This window comes from Balaenoptera acutorostrata, chromosome 3 (genome assembly GCF_949987535.1).
Source record: "Balaenoptera acutorostrata chromosome 3, mBalAcu1.1, whole genome shotgun sequence".
Classification (NCBI taxonomy): domain Eukaryota; kingdom Metazoa; phylum Chordata; class Mammalia; order Artiodactyla; family Balaenopteridae; genus Balaenoptera; species Balaenoptera acutorostrata.
Genome location: NC_080066.1, coordinates 36,111,122 through 36,129,896, shown reverse-complemented (window position 1 = coordinate 36,129,896; position 18,775 = coordinate 36,111,122). Strand labels below are relative to the sequence as shown.

The 18,775-nt window shown below is 43.5% G+C and overlaps 1 protein-coding gene across 3 annotated transcripts in view; it reads left to right on the top strand.

The window, feature by feature from the left end:
- The window catches only part of SH3GL3 (SH3 domain containing GRB2 like 3, endophilin A3), a 140,756-nt gene that overhangs the window by 103,023 nt on the left and 18,958 nt on the right, over positions 1-18,775 (top strand). For all 3 annotated transcript variants that reach the window (XR_009007797.1, XM_007194257.3, XM_007194258.2), the window contains 3 exons: positions 1,860-2,018; positions 11,180-11,283; positions 15,152-15,261. Coding sequence is in view for 2 of the 3 variants with exons in the window: in XM_007194257.3 (XP_007194319.2) it covers positions 1,860-2,018; positions 11,180-11,283; positions 15,152-15,261 (373 nt within the window). In the remaining variant the exon portion in view is untranslated. The remainder of the gene's footprint in view (positions 1-1,859; positions 2,019-11,179; positions 11,284-15,151; positions 15,262-18,775) is intronic.

Below are 18,775 nucleotides of genomic sequence, written 5' to 3'. Positions count from 1 at the left end.
TGTGCTCTCTTTTTATTCTTTGTCTTTCTCCTTTTCCACCTTCTCCTGGCTAAGTCATCTCACGTTGCAGATCTCAGCTCAGATGGTCGGTCCTTTGGGAAGCTCTTGTTCTCTTCCCGGCTTTATCAGGTGCTCCTTCTGTGCTCCCTGTGCTGTGAGCATAACTGCTTCTCTTTTTCTGTTGTTTGGCAGCAAATGCTTTGGAGTAAGGAGGCATGTTTTGTTCACTTTTGCATGACTAGCGCAGCCTTTGTGCTCACAAATTATTATTGAACAGATGATTCTAGAGAAGAGACATTCTGTGTTGTGGGGATGCCAAAACATCTTTCCCAAATGCAGAACCTTAGAACCAAATACCTCCTTTGCTGAAATACATAATATGCCATTTCTTCTTGTGCTGCTGACCTTGAAGAAAGCTGTACAGAAAGCCCACTGGACGACATTGCTCTTCTGCTTGACCTGGTTCAGTAGGGTAGCTAGTCATGGACACAAATGTGGATCCTGAGCAGTGAGTGGGAGAAATGTACAAAAATGCACATATCCTTAAATGTTTCTCCCTATGCAAAAAAATGATTTTCTAAATGGTGTTTCTTGTTCTTCAACTCTGGTTTCATAGAGAAACTGTATAAATTTAAACTTAAATCCTATAGATGATCAAGAATTAAGAGTCTAATATTCAGAAGGCTTTTCATAGTCTCAACTGTGCTCTATATATCTTGGACATCTGGAGTGGAGAGCCTGTTCATTTAACACATGACTGACATATCTGTAAAAGGTCTTGTGGACACAAAGGGCTTCTATAAATGTTTCATCACCCATAAGTAGCCAGACTAAGCCTGGTTGTGCCCGTTTACAGCCACATATGTGGAGGCACAGAGAGATTCCGAGACTTGCCCAGAGTCAGAAGAACATGTCAGAAGAGAGATGATTCTGACTTTTTGTCCCATATACTCTTTTCACCCAATCATTATGGAGGTTAGAACCAGTGCTTCCCACTAAAAAGAATAGTCAAGTTACCCACATGCTTCAGTGGGACAGTCTGTTTTCACGTACACTTTCAATATCAAATATCTGTTTTCCAGGGGTTATGGTCATAAACTCCCTTGCCCTGTGCGGTTATCCCTTCTATAGTATTTCTGACATGGGATCCCTCTACTTGAACACAAACTGTGATGGGGAACTTACTACCACACAAGGCACTGCATTCCACGAATGGACACCTCTAATATTTATAATTGTTGTACTTTGTTAAAGAGATCATATTTTTAAAAAGAAATTCCATCATTTCAGAGGTTGCCTGTGAGCATCTGTCCTCTGTATCACATTCATCGAGGGCATTTATTCAACTTGTTCTGTAATTGTTTGGGAACTTTATGGAAGATGCATAAGTATTCTAGAGGATACTAGAAATTTGTGTTTTTATAATCTACTTCTTAGTGAGGAGTTGACAATAGTACCAAAAGAAACATACTTTTTTTGGGTATAGTTAATTTGGTTGGAAATTATCTGGACATTAATGGAGCCTAAGTGAGGGGTCCTATAGAGAACCTTGGAAAATTAATCTGCATACTGATACTGCATCCTTATGTTCCATAGAGACACTCATTCATTCTGTCTTCCATCCATCCATCCATCCATCCGTCTACCCATTCATTCATTCCACAAATATCCCTTGTAGATCAGCAGTGAAGGGAGCCTCTAATAGATGCTGAGTGCATGCAAAAGAAGTGTAAGGTGGGATCCTGCCCCCTAGAATTTATGCCAAGAAAAAGCAATGACTATTTTCACAGAAATGCTGAATATTTCTTTGTGCTGTGTTTGAGCATAACAGTTCTCTGAAGGACCCCTTTGTCTCTTAGCACCACCTGAAAAAGCTGGAAGGCCGCCGTCTGGATTACGATTATAAAAAGAAGCGAGTAGGTAAGATACCAGATGAAGAAGTCAGACAAGCAGTAGAAAAATTTGAAGAGTCAAAGGAGTTGGCTGAAAGAAGCATGTTTAATTTTTTAGAAAATGATGTAAGTATTTAAACCAAACAGGAGACTTTAATGTGAATGAAAACATTGACTGTATGACTAGGGTCAGCATGTTGAGAAGCTCTGGAGCTAAGTAGTTGTTACAGAGTTTCTGGAATTTTCCATAACCGTTATCTCCTGCCTAAGAAATAGCTTCAGATATCCAGCAAGTCCTGACTCAAATCTCAGATCTGGAGAAGTCCTGTTGATCCTGGAATTGCTTCAGAGATATGCTCAGGTTGGCCCTGGGGAGGTGGGGTTTTCTTAGGTGAAGTGCGTCATAGACCAGCCTTTGTATTTGAGGCCGTAGCATTGGTGGTTTTGCAGGAGAATGGAAAGCCCAAGTTATGTGGTAATTTGCAGTTTTGCTAAGACTGTGAAGAGCGCTCAGTGAGGCAGATGCTTGAGGAGGAGCAGCTCTCTTGGCTAGTGAGAGCCTCACTCATCACCCAGCTCTCTGATGCCTTTACTTGTCATAGTGAACCTTTGGGATATAAAAGCATGACGTAAGTTTTTCAGCTGTACCATAGTGGTGCTTGTGAACTTCGGGATTGTGAAGGTCTTGACACATACCCCTCAGAAATGCTAACATCCTATTGTACCGTGACTCCTGCCACCAGCTCTTATTTTATTTGTCCAAGTAAAGTTAGATTAAATGGAACTAAAGAGGATGGTAACCCCCAAGTGGGCACCATGAAGGCTGAAGGCCACCCTTCTTTGCCTTGGCAGCGAGAAGTCATTTGGCATTTTTTACTGCCTGATGGGAAGAGCCCTTGGCCACCTGCCCCGTTCGGAGTTCCCACCCTAAGTCCAGCTTCTGTGATGCCACGAGCCACCTCAGCCCAGCATTAGCTTTGGACCTATTTGTTGGACTTTCAAACCTGTTGGAACAAGTCAGAGGGTTTATTTTTCTGCAACACTGCGTTCTACTTCTAATAATTGATTAAAAGGTACATTGACGTCTTGCATCTTTCAAGTCAAGTCAAACCAAATGTACTGAGCACCTTTTATCTGCCATGGTGTTGTGGGGGAATTATGTCCACTGTTGACAGGACATTAACCCTGGAGGAAACAATGTGAAATCCCCATGTCCATTAAACCTCAGTACCAAAAAGTGCATTCTATTATGCTTCTCCTTTAAATATCTTATCAGGTTTTTTTCTTTTACATCTTATGAGAAATAGGAAGAGGTATAACAGTTTTCCCTGTTTTTCTTTGTTGTTTTCTTTCCCTTAAAAATAGAAATTTCCTTGAAATTATCCCCTAGCAATAGGCCATTTGGTTTGGTTTTGTCTTGGATTGCCATATTTGATTTTTTGAAGTGTGAGATATCAGATGCATGTATTCCTTATCAGCCTGCAGCAAACGTTGCCCTTCCAGTCCTGGGTCCTTTAGAGGTAGATTTAAACTCTGAGGTTGAATCTCATGTGTCAGACGTGCTGTCTAACCCATGCGCTTTTATTCATGATCTTTATTCATGATCTGTGATGAGCTATTGCAAAGTACTCCATTAGGGAGGCCTGTCTCAGTTGCTGTGGTCTTGGCAGTTGACCCAAGAGACCTCAGTTTCCCTTCAGTATCAGGCAAAATCAGAAATGATCCCTTCCTTATAAGAACTCAGTCATTTGTCCATTTGTTGACAGTGTTCTGCTTGTCAACAAATGAGTTAACCCCTGCCCACCCCACCCTGGGAGAAGTAAGAGCTAGCTTATAACTCAAGCCCCACGGAGGTCCTCGTGTTGGCCCTGCAGAGGCATGAATTGCAGTGTTTCCCCTAAAGTGTCCTGGGGTGGGTGGGGGTGTGCCTTCATTCAGCTCTGAGGAGCATGGGCTGCTCCCTCATTTTAGGGCCTGGGTCCACGTCTTCACTGGCAGCCATGGAAACTGGCCATTGAGATGGGAGGAGATCAGAATAATGAAACGGTGGAGGACTTTCAAAGGCTGCCTTGGAAACAGGCTCCACCTCTTTCTCTTCCCACCTTTCCTAGTATCATTTTTAACTGTAGTGGTTACCCTGCGTGCTATGGTTGCTGATTCTCAAGATAATGGCAGTGCTAAGGAGACTGATGGTGATGAGATGAGGATGACAGTGACAAAAGCTACCATTTACTGAGTGACTTATGATAGGGAGGCTGCTCTTACCTTTGCCCCTCCCAGGTTTATAGTTGAGGAGACTCACAAGTTATCGTGGAAGCTCCAGAAGACTGCCTTCTTTCTCTTCTTGGGGTAACAGCAAGTAGACCTAGAAAGGGAAAACCTTGTCTTTTCCCATGACAGTGTCTGGCCATATCCAGGTGGTCTGGCAGTCCTGTTGATGAGGCAAGGTCTAGAAAATGTTCTCCAGTTCCCCTTGGACCTGACATGCTAATACTGAAACTGCCTGGTGCTTGGGGATAAATAGTGGGTGTGACTTATTGGAGGAAAGACAAAGAAGCAATACATGGTGGGATGAGGCATGCTTTGAACCCTCAGGCCTGTCCTTGGCCCTTCTCCAGCAACCAGGCCAGGTCCAGTGGCTCTGCAGCTCACAGAACCCTGACTTCCTGCTCCCTCTGGGTCACCAACCTCATGTCCATCCTTCGTCACTCAGACTTCTGTATCCACGTCTGCTTCTTTTCATGGTGAGGAAGCTCGGAATGAAGAGCTGTGCTTCAGGATGGCTGGTGATGGCTGGGTTTTCTTCCAGGAACTAAAGATGACTGGGATCTGTCTAATTCCCAGATTAAACACAGTGGGTCTGCAGGCCCTGCCTTTGCCCAATGGATTGGACATTCCACCTGAACTGGTACCTGCTAGAGACCAGGTATATGCCTGCTTCTTGAGGACAGGCTCTGTCAAACACGTGGCCTCAGGGACATGGTGGCAGGCAGCAGAGGCCCTGGCACTTTCTCCAAACACAAGTGGGACATGCTTATCTTATTGTGGGTTACAGGTTTGGGGTATCCGTCAGAACTGATCATCCTTTTGGGTTCTGACTGATTGAGGGATTGACACAAAAACCAGATTGGAATCAAGGGGAAGCCCTTTTAACTGATGAGAATACCCAATGATTGTAAGATACAGGCCTCCTGGTCACCTGTGTTGGAGGGGATGGCATGGCCAACCCACGTCCCGATTGCACTGTCTGCTCATTGCACCCTCATTGGCAAAAGCCTCCCCGATGCAGAGCCAGCCTGACTCTCACACCCAGACACAGGCTGAGACCCACGGCCTCTGGCCATGCAGAGCAGAGAACCCATCCTACAAATGAAGGAACATTCCTCGATCTCATCCACAGGGGGAGGAGTGAAGCTGGGCTGGGGAAAGGGCTTGCAAGTGTTCCCTCCAAAGAGAAAGTGAAAGCAGAGTAGCGTGAAGGAAGGGAGACCATCTGAGGTGGCGTGTCTGGAGCTCTGGGGCCACCTGCCCATCTCTGTCTGGCACTAACAATGCAAACCCCAAAGTCTCGTTCTCCAGGGAACAGGCGGTATCTTCTCCAGCCCTCATGTCCTATAGCCCTGGCTAAGACACGATAAAAGCTTCACCAGATACTGCCTATAAAACCTGTCTGCCAAAGATCTGTCTGATGTGAGGAGAACTCCAACCAGAACTAACAGGCTTGGTCTTTCCCGGGTCTCCAAATGCAGATCATGCAACTCTTCCTAGGATTTTCTGGAGGTTTCCAGGACGTGGTTGCTCATCTGTCCTCACGTCTGCATTCTCCCAACTGAGAGACAAACAGGGCAGCCAAACAAGGGTGACAAACCAGCCTCCTGCCTAGAGGACAGGACTGTCTGGAAAACCGAGTGGGCAGCTTGGGCCTGGGTCCACACGGGCCTCCAACTACTTACCCCAGACCTCGTCTAGACCTTAGAGCCACCTTCAGGGAGAGTGAGGTGGGCAGAGCAGAAAAGCTGCTTCACAAACCCACTTTCTTTAAGAATACAGACCCCAGGGCCAGGCCCCTCTTGACCTTCCAGCACAGGGTCCAGTCGCCCTGGGTGTCAGGGTCCCCTAATCTCATCAGTCAGATGAATCACTCTTCCTCCTATCATATGGAAAGAAGGAAGGGGTGGTGAGAAGGCCCTGAGTTGTTCACTCCAACATTCGTTCCTAAGGGAAAGTGGCATCTGTTTTTCTACCTATTTTTGGCAGAGTTGGGAATGGGGTAATCAAAGAGAAGAGTCTCCTTTGGAGCCATGCTGTCGTCCTTGGGGGTCTTGTCAGTAAGTGCTGGATTGGAGCCCTTGAGCATCACTTCGCCTCTTGTCTGGAGCTGAGTAGCTTCCTATTCTACATGCAGATGCAAGCCAGGAGGTGTTTTGGTCCATGAGATTTCCCAGGACCCCAGAGGGGCAGGTCTAGGGCTGGTTCTTTCTGCTGTGCCAGGCTGGGATGAGGCACCCAGAGCAGCCCTCCCCTAGGAGAGGGACCCCTGTGTCCCCCACAGTTAGCTCTGAGGTGGGGGTACAGGATATTCAGCAGTTGATTCCCAGTCTCCACCGCCATTTCTTGGGAATGCTAAATCGCTCCTAGGCCTGTTAACACTCTCCTCTTCTGTCTTTGCAGAGAAGTTTCTTCCTCACGACGCGACATAATGGAATGTAGGTCTTTGACATTGGCAGGGGCCAGAAATATCACACAGAAGATGCCATTTCAGTCCGATGAGGCCAGGCACCTGCAGTATTCTCTAAGCTCTCCTGATACAAATCCCTAGCCTGGGGACCCTCCCTCTGTCCATGGGCTCCCAGAACAAGTGGAATTACTAGATTCCAGATTCCTGGGTTCTTTCCATTGGTCTAGAGTGGTGTTCCCCAAAATTCATTCCATGGGATGTAGTGTGTGTTGCATGAATAATGTCTTTATGGTCAAATAAGTTTGGGAAAGCCTGGGTTAACCAAAACGAAACAGGTTTGCTTTATCACAAGACTTTTCAGAGTCTTTACATGAATATATGAAAAATTAATCTCCAAGAGATTCCTAAAAGAGGATACACAAGGCAGTTTCTCAAACTTATTTGACCATAGAACTCTTCCACACCACTATTATTATTATTATTTTATTATTGACAAATCAAGGGACTTGTGATGTATCGAATAAGGCATTTAGGAAGTATTGGACTAGTAGAAAGAAAGCACTCCCGACAAAGAGTGAGAGACCTGAAATCTGGTTGTGGTTTTGCCTCTGTTCAGCTGTATGCCCCTAGAAAGTCACTTTCACCTTTACAGTGTCAGGCAAATGAACCCCTGCATGCAAGAAATTCTTTAGAAGTATAAAGTGGAGAATAAGAGTGTAGAGGATTATTATCCATGTTATTAATTTAATACGAATTTAATGGCCTGACTCAAACTTTCTCAGAAACTCTAAATAAATGCCTTTGCCTTATTGGAAAAGGCATCTGTTTATGACCAGACTGCAAAATTCCTGAGAAATTTTCCTCCAGCTTCTCTGAGGAATCCAAAAAGAGTGGAGTCTTTGATATGACAGAGCCAGAAATCAGTTGGAGTATCACAATTCACATCGAAGGTGGCCTCCATTGGAAGTATGTCATTTCACTTGTGAAAGGAGACAGCTTGCCAGGTCCCAGGAGATGCACATTTCTGCATTCATGCATGCTGTGTGTACTGTGTATTCCAAGGATCTGGGCGGGGCATTACCTATTCACGTCAAGTTCTCTCTGTTCTCGCCGTGGTCTTCAGAGTGTGCCTCTGTGCCCATTTACCTGGCTGCTGACCAGTCCCTTGGTAACTGATTGTTGGAGGGTCTGAGGAGATTTCACAGCCCTGCGCCTTCTCTGCCACCCCAATTTCCATGTCCCTGTTGCAGAGAGTTGATCTTAGAGGGCCTTTACTATGCAGTCCTTTGAGCCATTCTTCCTTTGGTACAGCCAAAGTTCCACAAGCCCCCTCAATGGCTGTTGGTCCACAGGCTCCCCCAGTGGCTCAGATCCCACCCAAGTGTCCCTGGACGCTTTCCACAGCTCCTGGGAACTTCTCCCGCTCTTAGTCTCTGCCCCCATCCCCAGGGCTAAGGTACTTCCAACAGCCTCAGTGGGTTCATTAGCCCCATGAGTTTGGTTCCTATGAGTCTCAAGGTAACAACTCCCATCCCCCATAAACAGGGGTCCCTGACCAGAGCTAGTCCCATTGTTAGATTTTGCTTCATTTGAGAATAGGCCAAAGCAGCTCTGAAATGGCAGTGTCCTATTGCTGCTGAATCATCACAGATCTGTGGCTTAAAACAACACAAATCTATTATCTTAAAGACTGCAGGTTGGAAGTCCTGAAATCAAGGTATTGGCAGGGCTGAATTCCTCCTGGAGGCTGTAGGGAAGAACCCATTTCTTTGTCTTTTCCAACTTCTAGAGGCCACCTGCATCCCTTGGTTCATAGCCTCTTCCTCCACTTCAAAGCCAGCAGTGAAGCATCTTCAAATCTCTCACTCTGCTTCTGCTTCCACTGACGCATCTCCTTTTCTTACTCTAACCCTCCTGCCTTCCTCTTAAAGCACCCTGGAATTATTTTGGGCCTACCCAGATGATGCAGGTAATCTCCTATTCCCAGATCCTTTACATAAATCACATCTGCAAAGGCCCTCTTGCCATCTAGTAATATATTCACAGATTTGGAGAAATAGGACTTGGACGTCTTTGGGGGCCACTTTTCTGTCCAGCAAAAGCTCCTTCTGGTTTCATGGTTCCATGTACCTCCCAGGTAGTGTCGCAGTCCTCACCCCGCCCGTTTGTCAGCCAGCACCGCCTTTGTCTGGCCTCTGCCTCCTTCACCTCTAGCTGCCCCATAGGGAAGTCTGTTTGCATCATGAGTTTCTCACTTGAGGCGTCTGAGCTGGGTGTGACCTCATCTGTAACAGCAAGTGCACTTTACTTTCAGAGACCGGAGCTAATTCTCTGGTAATTCTGTTCCACTGTGTGTGTCGTGGGCACCCTTCCGGGGTGTGAGGTCACACTTTACTCTCAAGACGGCACCAGCCAAGTGGCAGCACAGGTCTCAGGTGGCAGTGGAATTAAGTTTTTCTTCTCATCCCAGGTGACATCTCCTGCTTCAATAGGTGAATTTGCCAAATTGAGTGGTGTGGCCAGTGGAAGAAATGTTTTACCTTCTGGACAGGTTTTGACTCTTGCCAGGCCTGGGTTTATTGCAACCTTGATTCTGCCAGTTCAGGTATTGAATTCTCATTGGGGTTTGGGAAGCAGAGGCCACCTGCATGCAACTCACTGCCCATGGCCCGGGGACAGCTGGAAGCTTCCATTTTTCTGGCAGGGAAAGGCAGATAATCCACTTGGGGCACCACATGGCTTCACTGTGAACAAGAGACTTATAGCTTCATAACCACCTCTTCAGCAGTTGCATTGAGCACCTACTATGTGCAGGCGCTGTACAGCACTGCTGTTGTCTTCCAGGTATTAAGGGACCCCAAGATCCATTTCCTTCCCAAAGTCAGCCATCCAATGAATCCAAATGCCTCTCCGGAATACATAATCTAGTATTTTAGCCACATCAGAGATGATAGCTGGTGATCCCCCCTCCCAACGCCACGTGTGTTTCAAGGAATATTCATTCAACTACCTTTCACTGTTCCCTTAAAAATTATAAGATGTCAAGCATATTTCAAAGTGGGTATTAATATATAAATTAACTTTACTAAAGATAGAGAAGTGTGGTGCAGATTTTAACCAGCACACAGCTCTTACACTGTAAGGAATCCATAGCAGATTCTACTGTGATCCTGTTAGGCTGTGGTGCTGGACTTATTTAAAAGTATGTGTAAAAGCCAAAGAGGTGAAACTTAAGAAATCCTTAGGATTTTGTAGGGGCCAGGCTGTCTTTGTTTTGTTTATTGAGTTTTTGGAAATTTAAGGCTAGGCTTGTTGCTCTTCCAGCCACAGAGTGTGGTAAAGTAAATGTAATACGGTGGGATTTCATCGTGCAGATGCTGATCACAGTATGGCCCAAGTGGAAGTCCATGTATATCTTACATGAACATGAACCCGTGTTTAAAATGGTGTACATGGGCAAGGAAAATGAAAGTATAGACAGCTAAAGCACAGTCAATAATAGCAAATGAAAATAGCTTGGATCTTTGAAGGCAAAGGAGTCCATGATTGGTTTTGCAGGGTGAGGGTGTAAGGGTGAATAAACAGGCAGACTTTCCCCTAAGCTGATTAGCAAATGAAGTAAGGAGGTGATGCATAGACTATGGGGAAGCTTAGGAAAGAGGGGGATTGATTTTGATTTGTGCCTTTGTCTGGTTCTGGAGTTCACGGGATTCACGCTGCCTCCCACCCCCTCCCCGTCCCATCACCTCAACCCAGTGGTCCTGCCTCTGAGGCTTGTGGAAATCAGCTTAATGAATCATTCTTTTCTGTAGCAGCCCCTCAAACACGTAGGGGAGCAGGGAAGGGAGCTCCAGTGCCCTACTGGAGATGGCTCTTCCTCAAATTATGCATCCCCAGGCCTTCCAGGCTTTTTTATGTAACATAACTTTTTCATTTTATTTTTTTACGTCCACTGTAATTTTTGTCACTAATTTCATGAATGTCTTGCTTCATGGGAAAGAGAGCTGCCAGAGTCTTTCTAGTTCATTCCTTTGGGCTGTTTTTTTCAGGGAAATGATTTTGTGCTGATAGCAACAAAAACATATAGGGGGCAACAAAAACATATAGGGGGCTGGCAAGTCTTGGCCTCGTGCGTGCCCTGCTTCCTGGCTTCCCTTCTTATCCGAGAACAGCTTAATTTACTTAGTTTCTTGATGTGACTTAGCTAGAAAGTGCCCATAGAGACACTTCGCTAAGGAAGCAGTTCATTTACTAAACCTTGGCTTCAGTTGTAATTGGAAAACCTTTATCTCTCCGTTTCCAGATCCATGAACTTTATAGCATAAACATCTCCTGAGAAGATCATCTAATTGGAAAAGTAGACTTTTTTTTATTGAGTTAAATCACCTTCATAATCACAAATAAATTTAAACATGTTTTTCCAGCATTTATAGCTCTATACCATGACCTGTGTGATCGTTACTTCGCAATGAAATGAAATGAAATAGACCAGAGCCCAGGCAAACAGGGCGCTTGCCTGCAAAGCTGGGTCTTTGTTGCTGGTCTCTTCTCTTTCTGAACATTACACAGGCGCTGGCCTCCATGGAGTAATTTTCCACTTCTGCTGCAGGTAGAACAAGTCAGCCAGTTGGCCGTGTTTATAGAGGCAGCTTTAGACTATCACAGACAGTCCACAGAGATTCTGCAGGAGCTACAGAGCAAGCTACAGATGCGGTAAGAGCCTTCACGTTCATTACAAGCCTAGGGCCGCAGAGTTAAAATCAATCGAAATCAGTCTCTCTTTCTCTCCATCTCCCCCTTCCCACTGCCCCGTTCTGTTTTGAATTTTCTTTAGCTGGCTTTCATGGTTGGGTGTGGGATAGCACTGAGATAATAAATACATGGCTTTGGCCAATAGGACAGAACTGGGAAAAGGGATCTGGCAGCTTTTCTCCTTTTTCTTTTCACTCAAGCCCTTACTCATGACCTGTGTTTAGGGCAACCAAAGTTGCTCACTTGCCTTCGAATTCAGCCCTTACAGAGCTGTCCTGGCTTCACTGCTGACTTGATGAGAGTTTAGCTGAGGGTGGGATGGCATATACTCCCTCCCCAACATCTAGGGATGTGGAGAGGAGTGAGATGATATTCAGATAGTATGTAAATGTCTCGAAAAAGATGTGTTTTTACTTCACCAGCACAAATACCAGCCCATGTTCATAACGTTGACCCTGAGAGATATTGAAAGAGTCAAAAATACCCTCTGCATGGTCAAAGAAACATTGCTGGGTTCCCTGTGACTTTGCTGATAAACGTATTCTCTACTTTTCTGAAAATTAGTGATATATGTAGTGTATATGGCAAACCTATTAATTAAAATACTGGGTTAAAAAACTACCCTAATTTTTGACCAGGTTTGATAACAGAAAATTGTTTTACACAGGATGATTATAATGAATAAATTTGGAGGGATTTTTGCTTAAATCAAGGCAGTCATTATAGAGGGAAGACAAAAGGTGTGTACAGTCTCTGAACTCTCCACTTTTGTAGGCAGGTAGTTCATCTACTGCTCACATGAGCATCGTTTCTTTTTTTTTTTTTAATTTTTTTAAATGCATTTTAAATTTATTTATTTATTTATTTATTTATGGCTGCGTTGGGTCTTCGTTTCTGTGCGAGGGCTCTCTCTAGTTGTGGCAAGCGGGGGCCACTCTTCATCGCAGTGCGTGGGCCTCTCACTATCATGGCCTCTCTTGTTGCGGGGCACAGGCTCCAGACGCGCAGGCTCAGTAGTTGTGGCTCACGGGCCTAGTTGCTCCGCGGCATGTGGGATCTTCCCAGACCAGGGCTCGAACCCGTGTCCCATGCATTGGCAGGCAGATTCTCAACCACTGTGCCACCAGGGAAGCCCCTGAGCATCGTTTCTTAATTCTATCTTTATATGAGGAAAAAGAGGAGGAAGCTAAGATTGTTGAGTGCCCAGTTCATCCCTGGTACGTGTTGGATGCCTCAGAGACTTTATGAGAGACAAATACTTCACAAATATAGGCATACCTAGGAGACATTGGGAATTTGGTTCCAGACTACCACAGTAAAGCCAATATTGCAATAAAGTGAGTCACACAGAGTTTTTGGTTTCCCAGTGCATATAAAAGTTATGTTTACACTAAACTGTAGTCTGGTAAGTGTGCAATAGCATTGTGTCTAAAAAAAAAAAAACAATGTATATACCCTAATTTAAAAATACTTTATTGCTAAAAAATGCTAACCATCACCCGAGCCTTCAGCGAGTCCGAATCTTTTTGCTGGTGGAGGGTCCTGCCTCGATGTTGCTGGCTGCTGACTGGTCAGGGTGGGGGCTGCTGAAGGCTGGGAGGCTGTGGCAACTTCTTAAAATAAGACAACAGTGAAGTTTGCTGCATCGGTTGACTCTGCCTTTCACGAACGATTTCTCTGTAAAGTGCAGTGCTGTTGGATAGCATTTTACCCACAGTAGAACTTCTTTCAAAGTTGGAGTCAATCCTCTCAAACCCTGCTGCTGCTTTATCAACTAAGTTTTATAGTATTCTAAATCCTTTGTTGCTATTCCAACAATCTTCACCAGGAGTAGATTCCATCTCAAGAAACCACTTTCTTTGCTCATCCATAAGAAGCAACTCCTCATCTGTTAAAGTTTAATCATGAGATTGCAGTAATTCAGTCACATCTTCAGGCTGCACTTCTAATTCCAGTTCTCTTGCTATTTCCACCACATCTGCAGTTACTTCCTCCACTGATGTCTAGAATCCCTCAAAGTCATACATGAGGGTTGGAATTCTTCTTCCAAACTCCTGATAATGTAGATATTCTGACCTCTTCCCATAAACATAAATGTTCTTAATGGCATTTAGACTGATGAATCCTTTCCAGAAGGCTTTCAACTTACTTTGCCCAGATCCATAAGAGGAACCACTATCTATGGCAACTAGAGCCTTACAAAATGTATTTCTTCAAGAATAAGATTTGAAAGTCGACACCACTCCTTGATCCATGGGCTGCAGAATGGATGTTGTGTTAGCAGGCATGAAACAACACTGGTCTCATTGTACATCTCCATCAGAGCTCTTGGATGACCAGGTGCATTGTCAATGAGCAGTAATATTTTGAAAGGAATCTTTTTTTCTGAGCAGTAGGTCTCAGCAGTGGCCTTAAAATATTCAGTCAGCCATGCTGTGAACAGATGTGTTATCATCCAGGCTTTGCTGTTCCATTTCTGGAGCACAGGCAGAGTAGATGCAGCATAATTCTTAAGGGCCCTAGGATTTTCAGGATGGTAAATGGGCATTGGCTTCAACTGAAAGTCACCAGCTGCATTAGCCTCTAACAAGAGAGTCAGCCTGTTCTTTGAAGCTTTGAAACCAGACATTGACTTCTCCTCTGTAGCTATGAAAGTCCTAGATGGCATCTTCCAATAGAAGGCTGTTTCATCTACATTGAAAATCGCTTGTTTAGTGTAACCACCTTCATTAATGATCTTAGCTTGATCTTCTAGATAACTTGCTGCAGCTTCTACATTAGCACTTGCACTTTTATGTTATGGAGGCGACTTCTTTCCTTAAACCTCCTGAACCAACAGCTTCTAGCGTCAAACTTTTCTTCTGCAGCTTCCTCACCTCTCTCAGACTTCGCTGAATTGAAGAGAGTTAAGGCCTTGCTCTGGATTAGGCTTTGGCTTAAGGGAATGTTGTAGCTGGTTTGATCTTCTACCCAGATCACTACAACTTTTTCCATATCAGCAATAAGGCTGTTTCACCTTCTTACCATTTGTGTGTTCATTGGAGTAGCACTTCTAATTTCCTTCAAGAACGTTTCCTTTGCATTCACAACTTGGCTGTTTGGTGCAAGAAGCCTAGCTTTTGGCCTATCTTGGCTTTGGACATCCCTTCCTCACTCAGCGTAATCATTTCTAGCTTTTGATTTAAAGTGAGCAACATGAGACCCTTTCACTTGAAGACTTAGAGGCCATTATAGGGTTATTAATTGGCCTAATTTCTATTTTACTGTGTCTTAGGGAATAGGGAGGCCTGAGGAGAGAAAGAGAGAGATGGGGGAACAGCTGGAGGTGGTAGCTGCAGCAGTCAGAACACACACATTTATTAGTTAAGATTGCCATCTTACATGGCGCAGTTTGTGGGGCCCATAATAATTACAAGAGTAACATCATAGATCACTGATCACAGATCACCACAACAAATATAATAATAAAGAAAAAGTTTGAAATATTTCGAGAATTGCCAAAATGTGACAGAGATACAAAGTGAGCAAATGCTGTTGGAAGAATGGCACCTATAGTACACAGGATTGCCACACACCTTCAATTTATAAAAAACGCAATATCTGCGAAGTGCAATAAAACGAGGTATATCTGCATATAGTTGAAAAACTACATTCGGGATATCAAAGCTATCACTTTGGGCTACTCACGAATCAACGTGTAAAAATCACCCCCTTCACAACCATCACCTAGGACCTAAATTTGTAGGCTTATCACAGCAGAGCAAACGTAGGCTTGGAGGCTTTGCTTTCTTCATCAGCTGTCTGACTGACCTTCAAATCTGTATTACAGAATATCAGCTGCATCCAACATCCCCAAACGAGAATACAAGCCACGGCCCATAAAAAGGAGTCCTAGTGAGCTCAATGGGGTATCCACCACCTCTTCAGCAAAGACAACAGGTGAGATGACCATTCTGTGGGTGCTGTGTGCCCTTCCATACGGCTCTGCTGGAAGCGTTTGCTTACTGCTTATTGCTGTATTCTGTGTGATTACCTTGAGACCTCGGATTTCTCTCTTAGGTTATTTGGTGAATTCCCTTTTCCCCCTAGTAATGCCCCTTTTTCTACTTCCTTGTTTCGAGTACTTATATCAAGGAAGAATTCCATCACTTTACTTATTGCCTTCTAATGTGTCAAACCTTGGCCATAGAAACATCATGCTACATTATCCTTTATATTTACATTTTTAACACTTTCCAAATATTTTACTAATTTTAAAAAAGTTTGAATTAGCATATGTTGAGCACCTGCTATATAGTAGGCACTGCCTTAAGTGCTGCATCATTATTTTTTAATTAGACAAATGGAACAAATATATTCCTAAATAAAACGGTCAAACTGAGAAAAATAAAATTCAAATGGTATAAATCATGCTCTAGTTTCCTATGATCACCCACTCCATCCCAAGCCCCTCTCTAAAAGTAGCCATTGTTAAAAATTTGGTATGAACACTGTCATATCTATTTATGTGCATAGATAGATACACGATATACACACTGTTTTAGATTTTTTGCTGTTTTTTAAATACAAGATCATACTAGATGTATTGTTCTGTGGTTAGCTTTTATAAATGTATCACTATTTCTTGGAGTTATTTCCATGTCATGCATATAGATCTATCCCACTATTTTTAAAAAATTTTTATTGGAGTATAGTTGATTTACAATGTTGTGTTAGTTTCAGGTGTATAGCAGAGTGAATCAGTTATACATATATATACATTCACTGTTTTTTAGATTCTTTTCCCATATAGGTCATTACAGAGTATTGAGTAGAGTTCCCTGTACTATACAGTAGGTCCTTGTTAGTTATCTGTTTTATATATAGTAGTGTGTATATGTCAATCCCAATCTCCCATTTTATCCCTCCCCCGCCTTCTTCCCCCTGGTAACCATACGTTTGTTTTCTACATCTGTGACTCTATTTCTATTCTGTAAAAAGTTCATTTGTACTATTTTTTTAGGTTCCACATATAAGTGATATCATATGATATTTGTCTTTGTCTGACTTACTTCACTCAGTATGACAATCTCTAGGTCCATCCATGTTGCTGCAAATGACATTATTTCATTCTTCTTCATGGCTGACTAATATTTCATTGTATATATGTTATCCCACTATTTTTTAATGGCTTCATAGTTTTCCATTATATATACCATTTCCCCATTAATGGACATTAAGGTTGTTTCCAATTATTTGCTAAAAAGAATGTCCTTTATCTGCCTCCACATGCTGATGGGCAAGTCTTTCTTGGAAATGAAATTACTGAGTTAGAGTGAATGCATTTAAGTGATTGTAGATATTGCCAAATTACCTGCTAAGATGGGTACACTACCATGAATGGAGCAATACATGCTTCCCCATACCTGTGTCATTAGACTTCAATTTTTGCCAAGCATTAATGGATAAACAATGATTCTTGGTTCTGTGCACAACTGTTAATTTGAGATTCCATGTTAGTTTGCCTATGGTGCTGTCTATTACTGCTGCCTATTTTTCATGGTTTTGAGGGATTAGGGATGCTCCGCTGGGTAAGGTGCACTGGTTTCTAGTTGTCTGGCTGGTTGCATTCCTCATGGCACTGTTTCAGGTCCCTGCACTCAATACTCCTTCCTGGAGGCAGACGCCTGGGCCCCCAGGTACTTGGTACAGAGCCAGGATGGGAGGACTTACCAAGCTGCTCTTTTCCCAGAATGCCAACCAGTCATCCAGCTCCCAAAACCGCTTACTCTGAGTTTTGGGCATCCTCCAAATCCACTTTTGTTGCATCTCTCTTTGGGAACCATTTTGAGCTTCATTTCCTCCATCTGCTGCCTTCCATCTTTCAGATATTCCTTATATTCCTCATAATTTATGGTCTACCAACAGTGTTCATTCTTGTTCATTCATTGTTTGGAATTAAAAACATACCTATTTTATAATTGTTAGTGATTCAGTACATGAAAGGAAGGCTGTGATCTTGCACTCAATCTGCTGGATTAATGCAAACTTCAAGTCATTCAGTTACCCAAGATGGCTGCTGTTTGTTACCCAAGATGGCTTTAGGTGCTAAATGGATATAGAGCTAGAGAACCTTGAATCACATCATGAGAAAATTACTCTTTTCAATTCTCTTTTAGTCATTCTGATTTCAAGGAGATAAAGCTACAGCTTTGTGCTGGAATATTTTTATGTCCAGTTTTAACAGAGAAGATAGACCTCAGGCTAAAAGTCTTTTGCAGGCAAAAGTACCTACCTTGAATTTAATAAAATTGTCCATTTTTCATCATAATTATGCTCACCGTTACAGTCTCTTTATAGCATGTAGTACTGCTTTTCAATTTACATTTTGATGTAAAGTTTTATTTAAAGTTATTTGAATAAAATTGATTTCATTAAAATATTATCAAGAGGATACTCAGGTACAGTTCTCTGGGAAGTTCTTTTGTATTGTATTAGGGTAACACTAGTTTCTGTTTAAAAAAGAAGAGACACCCAAAGTGCAACGAACGCTCAACAAAGTAAGATTTTCTCACTCATGCAACAATCCGGGGAGGATATTCCAAGAGGATGGGTGGTTCTCATCCGTGGAGTCACTCAGGAGACGCAGCTGATGGTAGCTCTGCCATCTTCATCATCCTGTGGCTTCCAAGTTGTCCTAGTTGTTGCCACTCCAGCCAGAAGGAAGGGGAGAAAGAACAGAAGGCGAGGCTAGACATTTCCTCTTAAGCCAGTGAGGCAGGAATGACACACTCACATTCCAGGGATGAGAACTCAGATCCAATGACCACAGGTCGTGGCAAAGCAAGTTGGGAAGTGCAGTCTCTAGCTGGGCAGCCATACCTAGTTACCTCGGGAAATACAAAGCAGGCACTAGTCTATAAAAATGATGGAATTCTGCCGGACAGGAATGGCAAGGACTGTGCCAGTGAAAGAAGATTAGACCCTGGTTCTGCTCCCTTGGAAGGTGGCAGGAGGGATCGCTCCTGTCCTTTATCCTGTAGGTCCCTAGATTTGCCTTCTCAGAAGTCTTTCATGGCTTCCATGTCTTCACTTCACATCTGAAGTGGCCTTTGGAAACCCGCCTCCTGTGAGAATTGTGCTTACTGCTGCTTAGGGGCCTTGAGGGGTCTTCAAGTTTCAATAGATGCAGATGTTTTCAGGTTAGACCCGCACTTCCTTTCACAATTCAATGCCTCCAAAAACGGAATAGCTTCTGATCTGTATCTCCCAGGCAGTCCCATCTGCCGGTAATCACATCCAAGTTTCTTTCTTAGATATAGCTCTTAAGACTGCCTTATTTCTTTCCTTTCTTGTCTCACCTTTCTTAACTTATTGAGGCTACCTTGAGGCCATCTGAAACAGCAGACTTGAGTGAGAAGGCAATACCTTTAGATTAATCTTTGCTGTGGAACTAGGTGCCTTCACTGGGTTG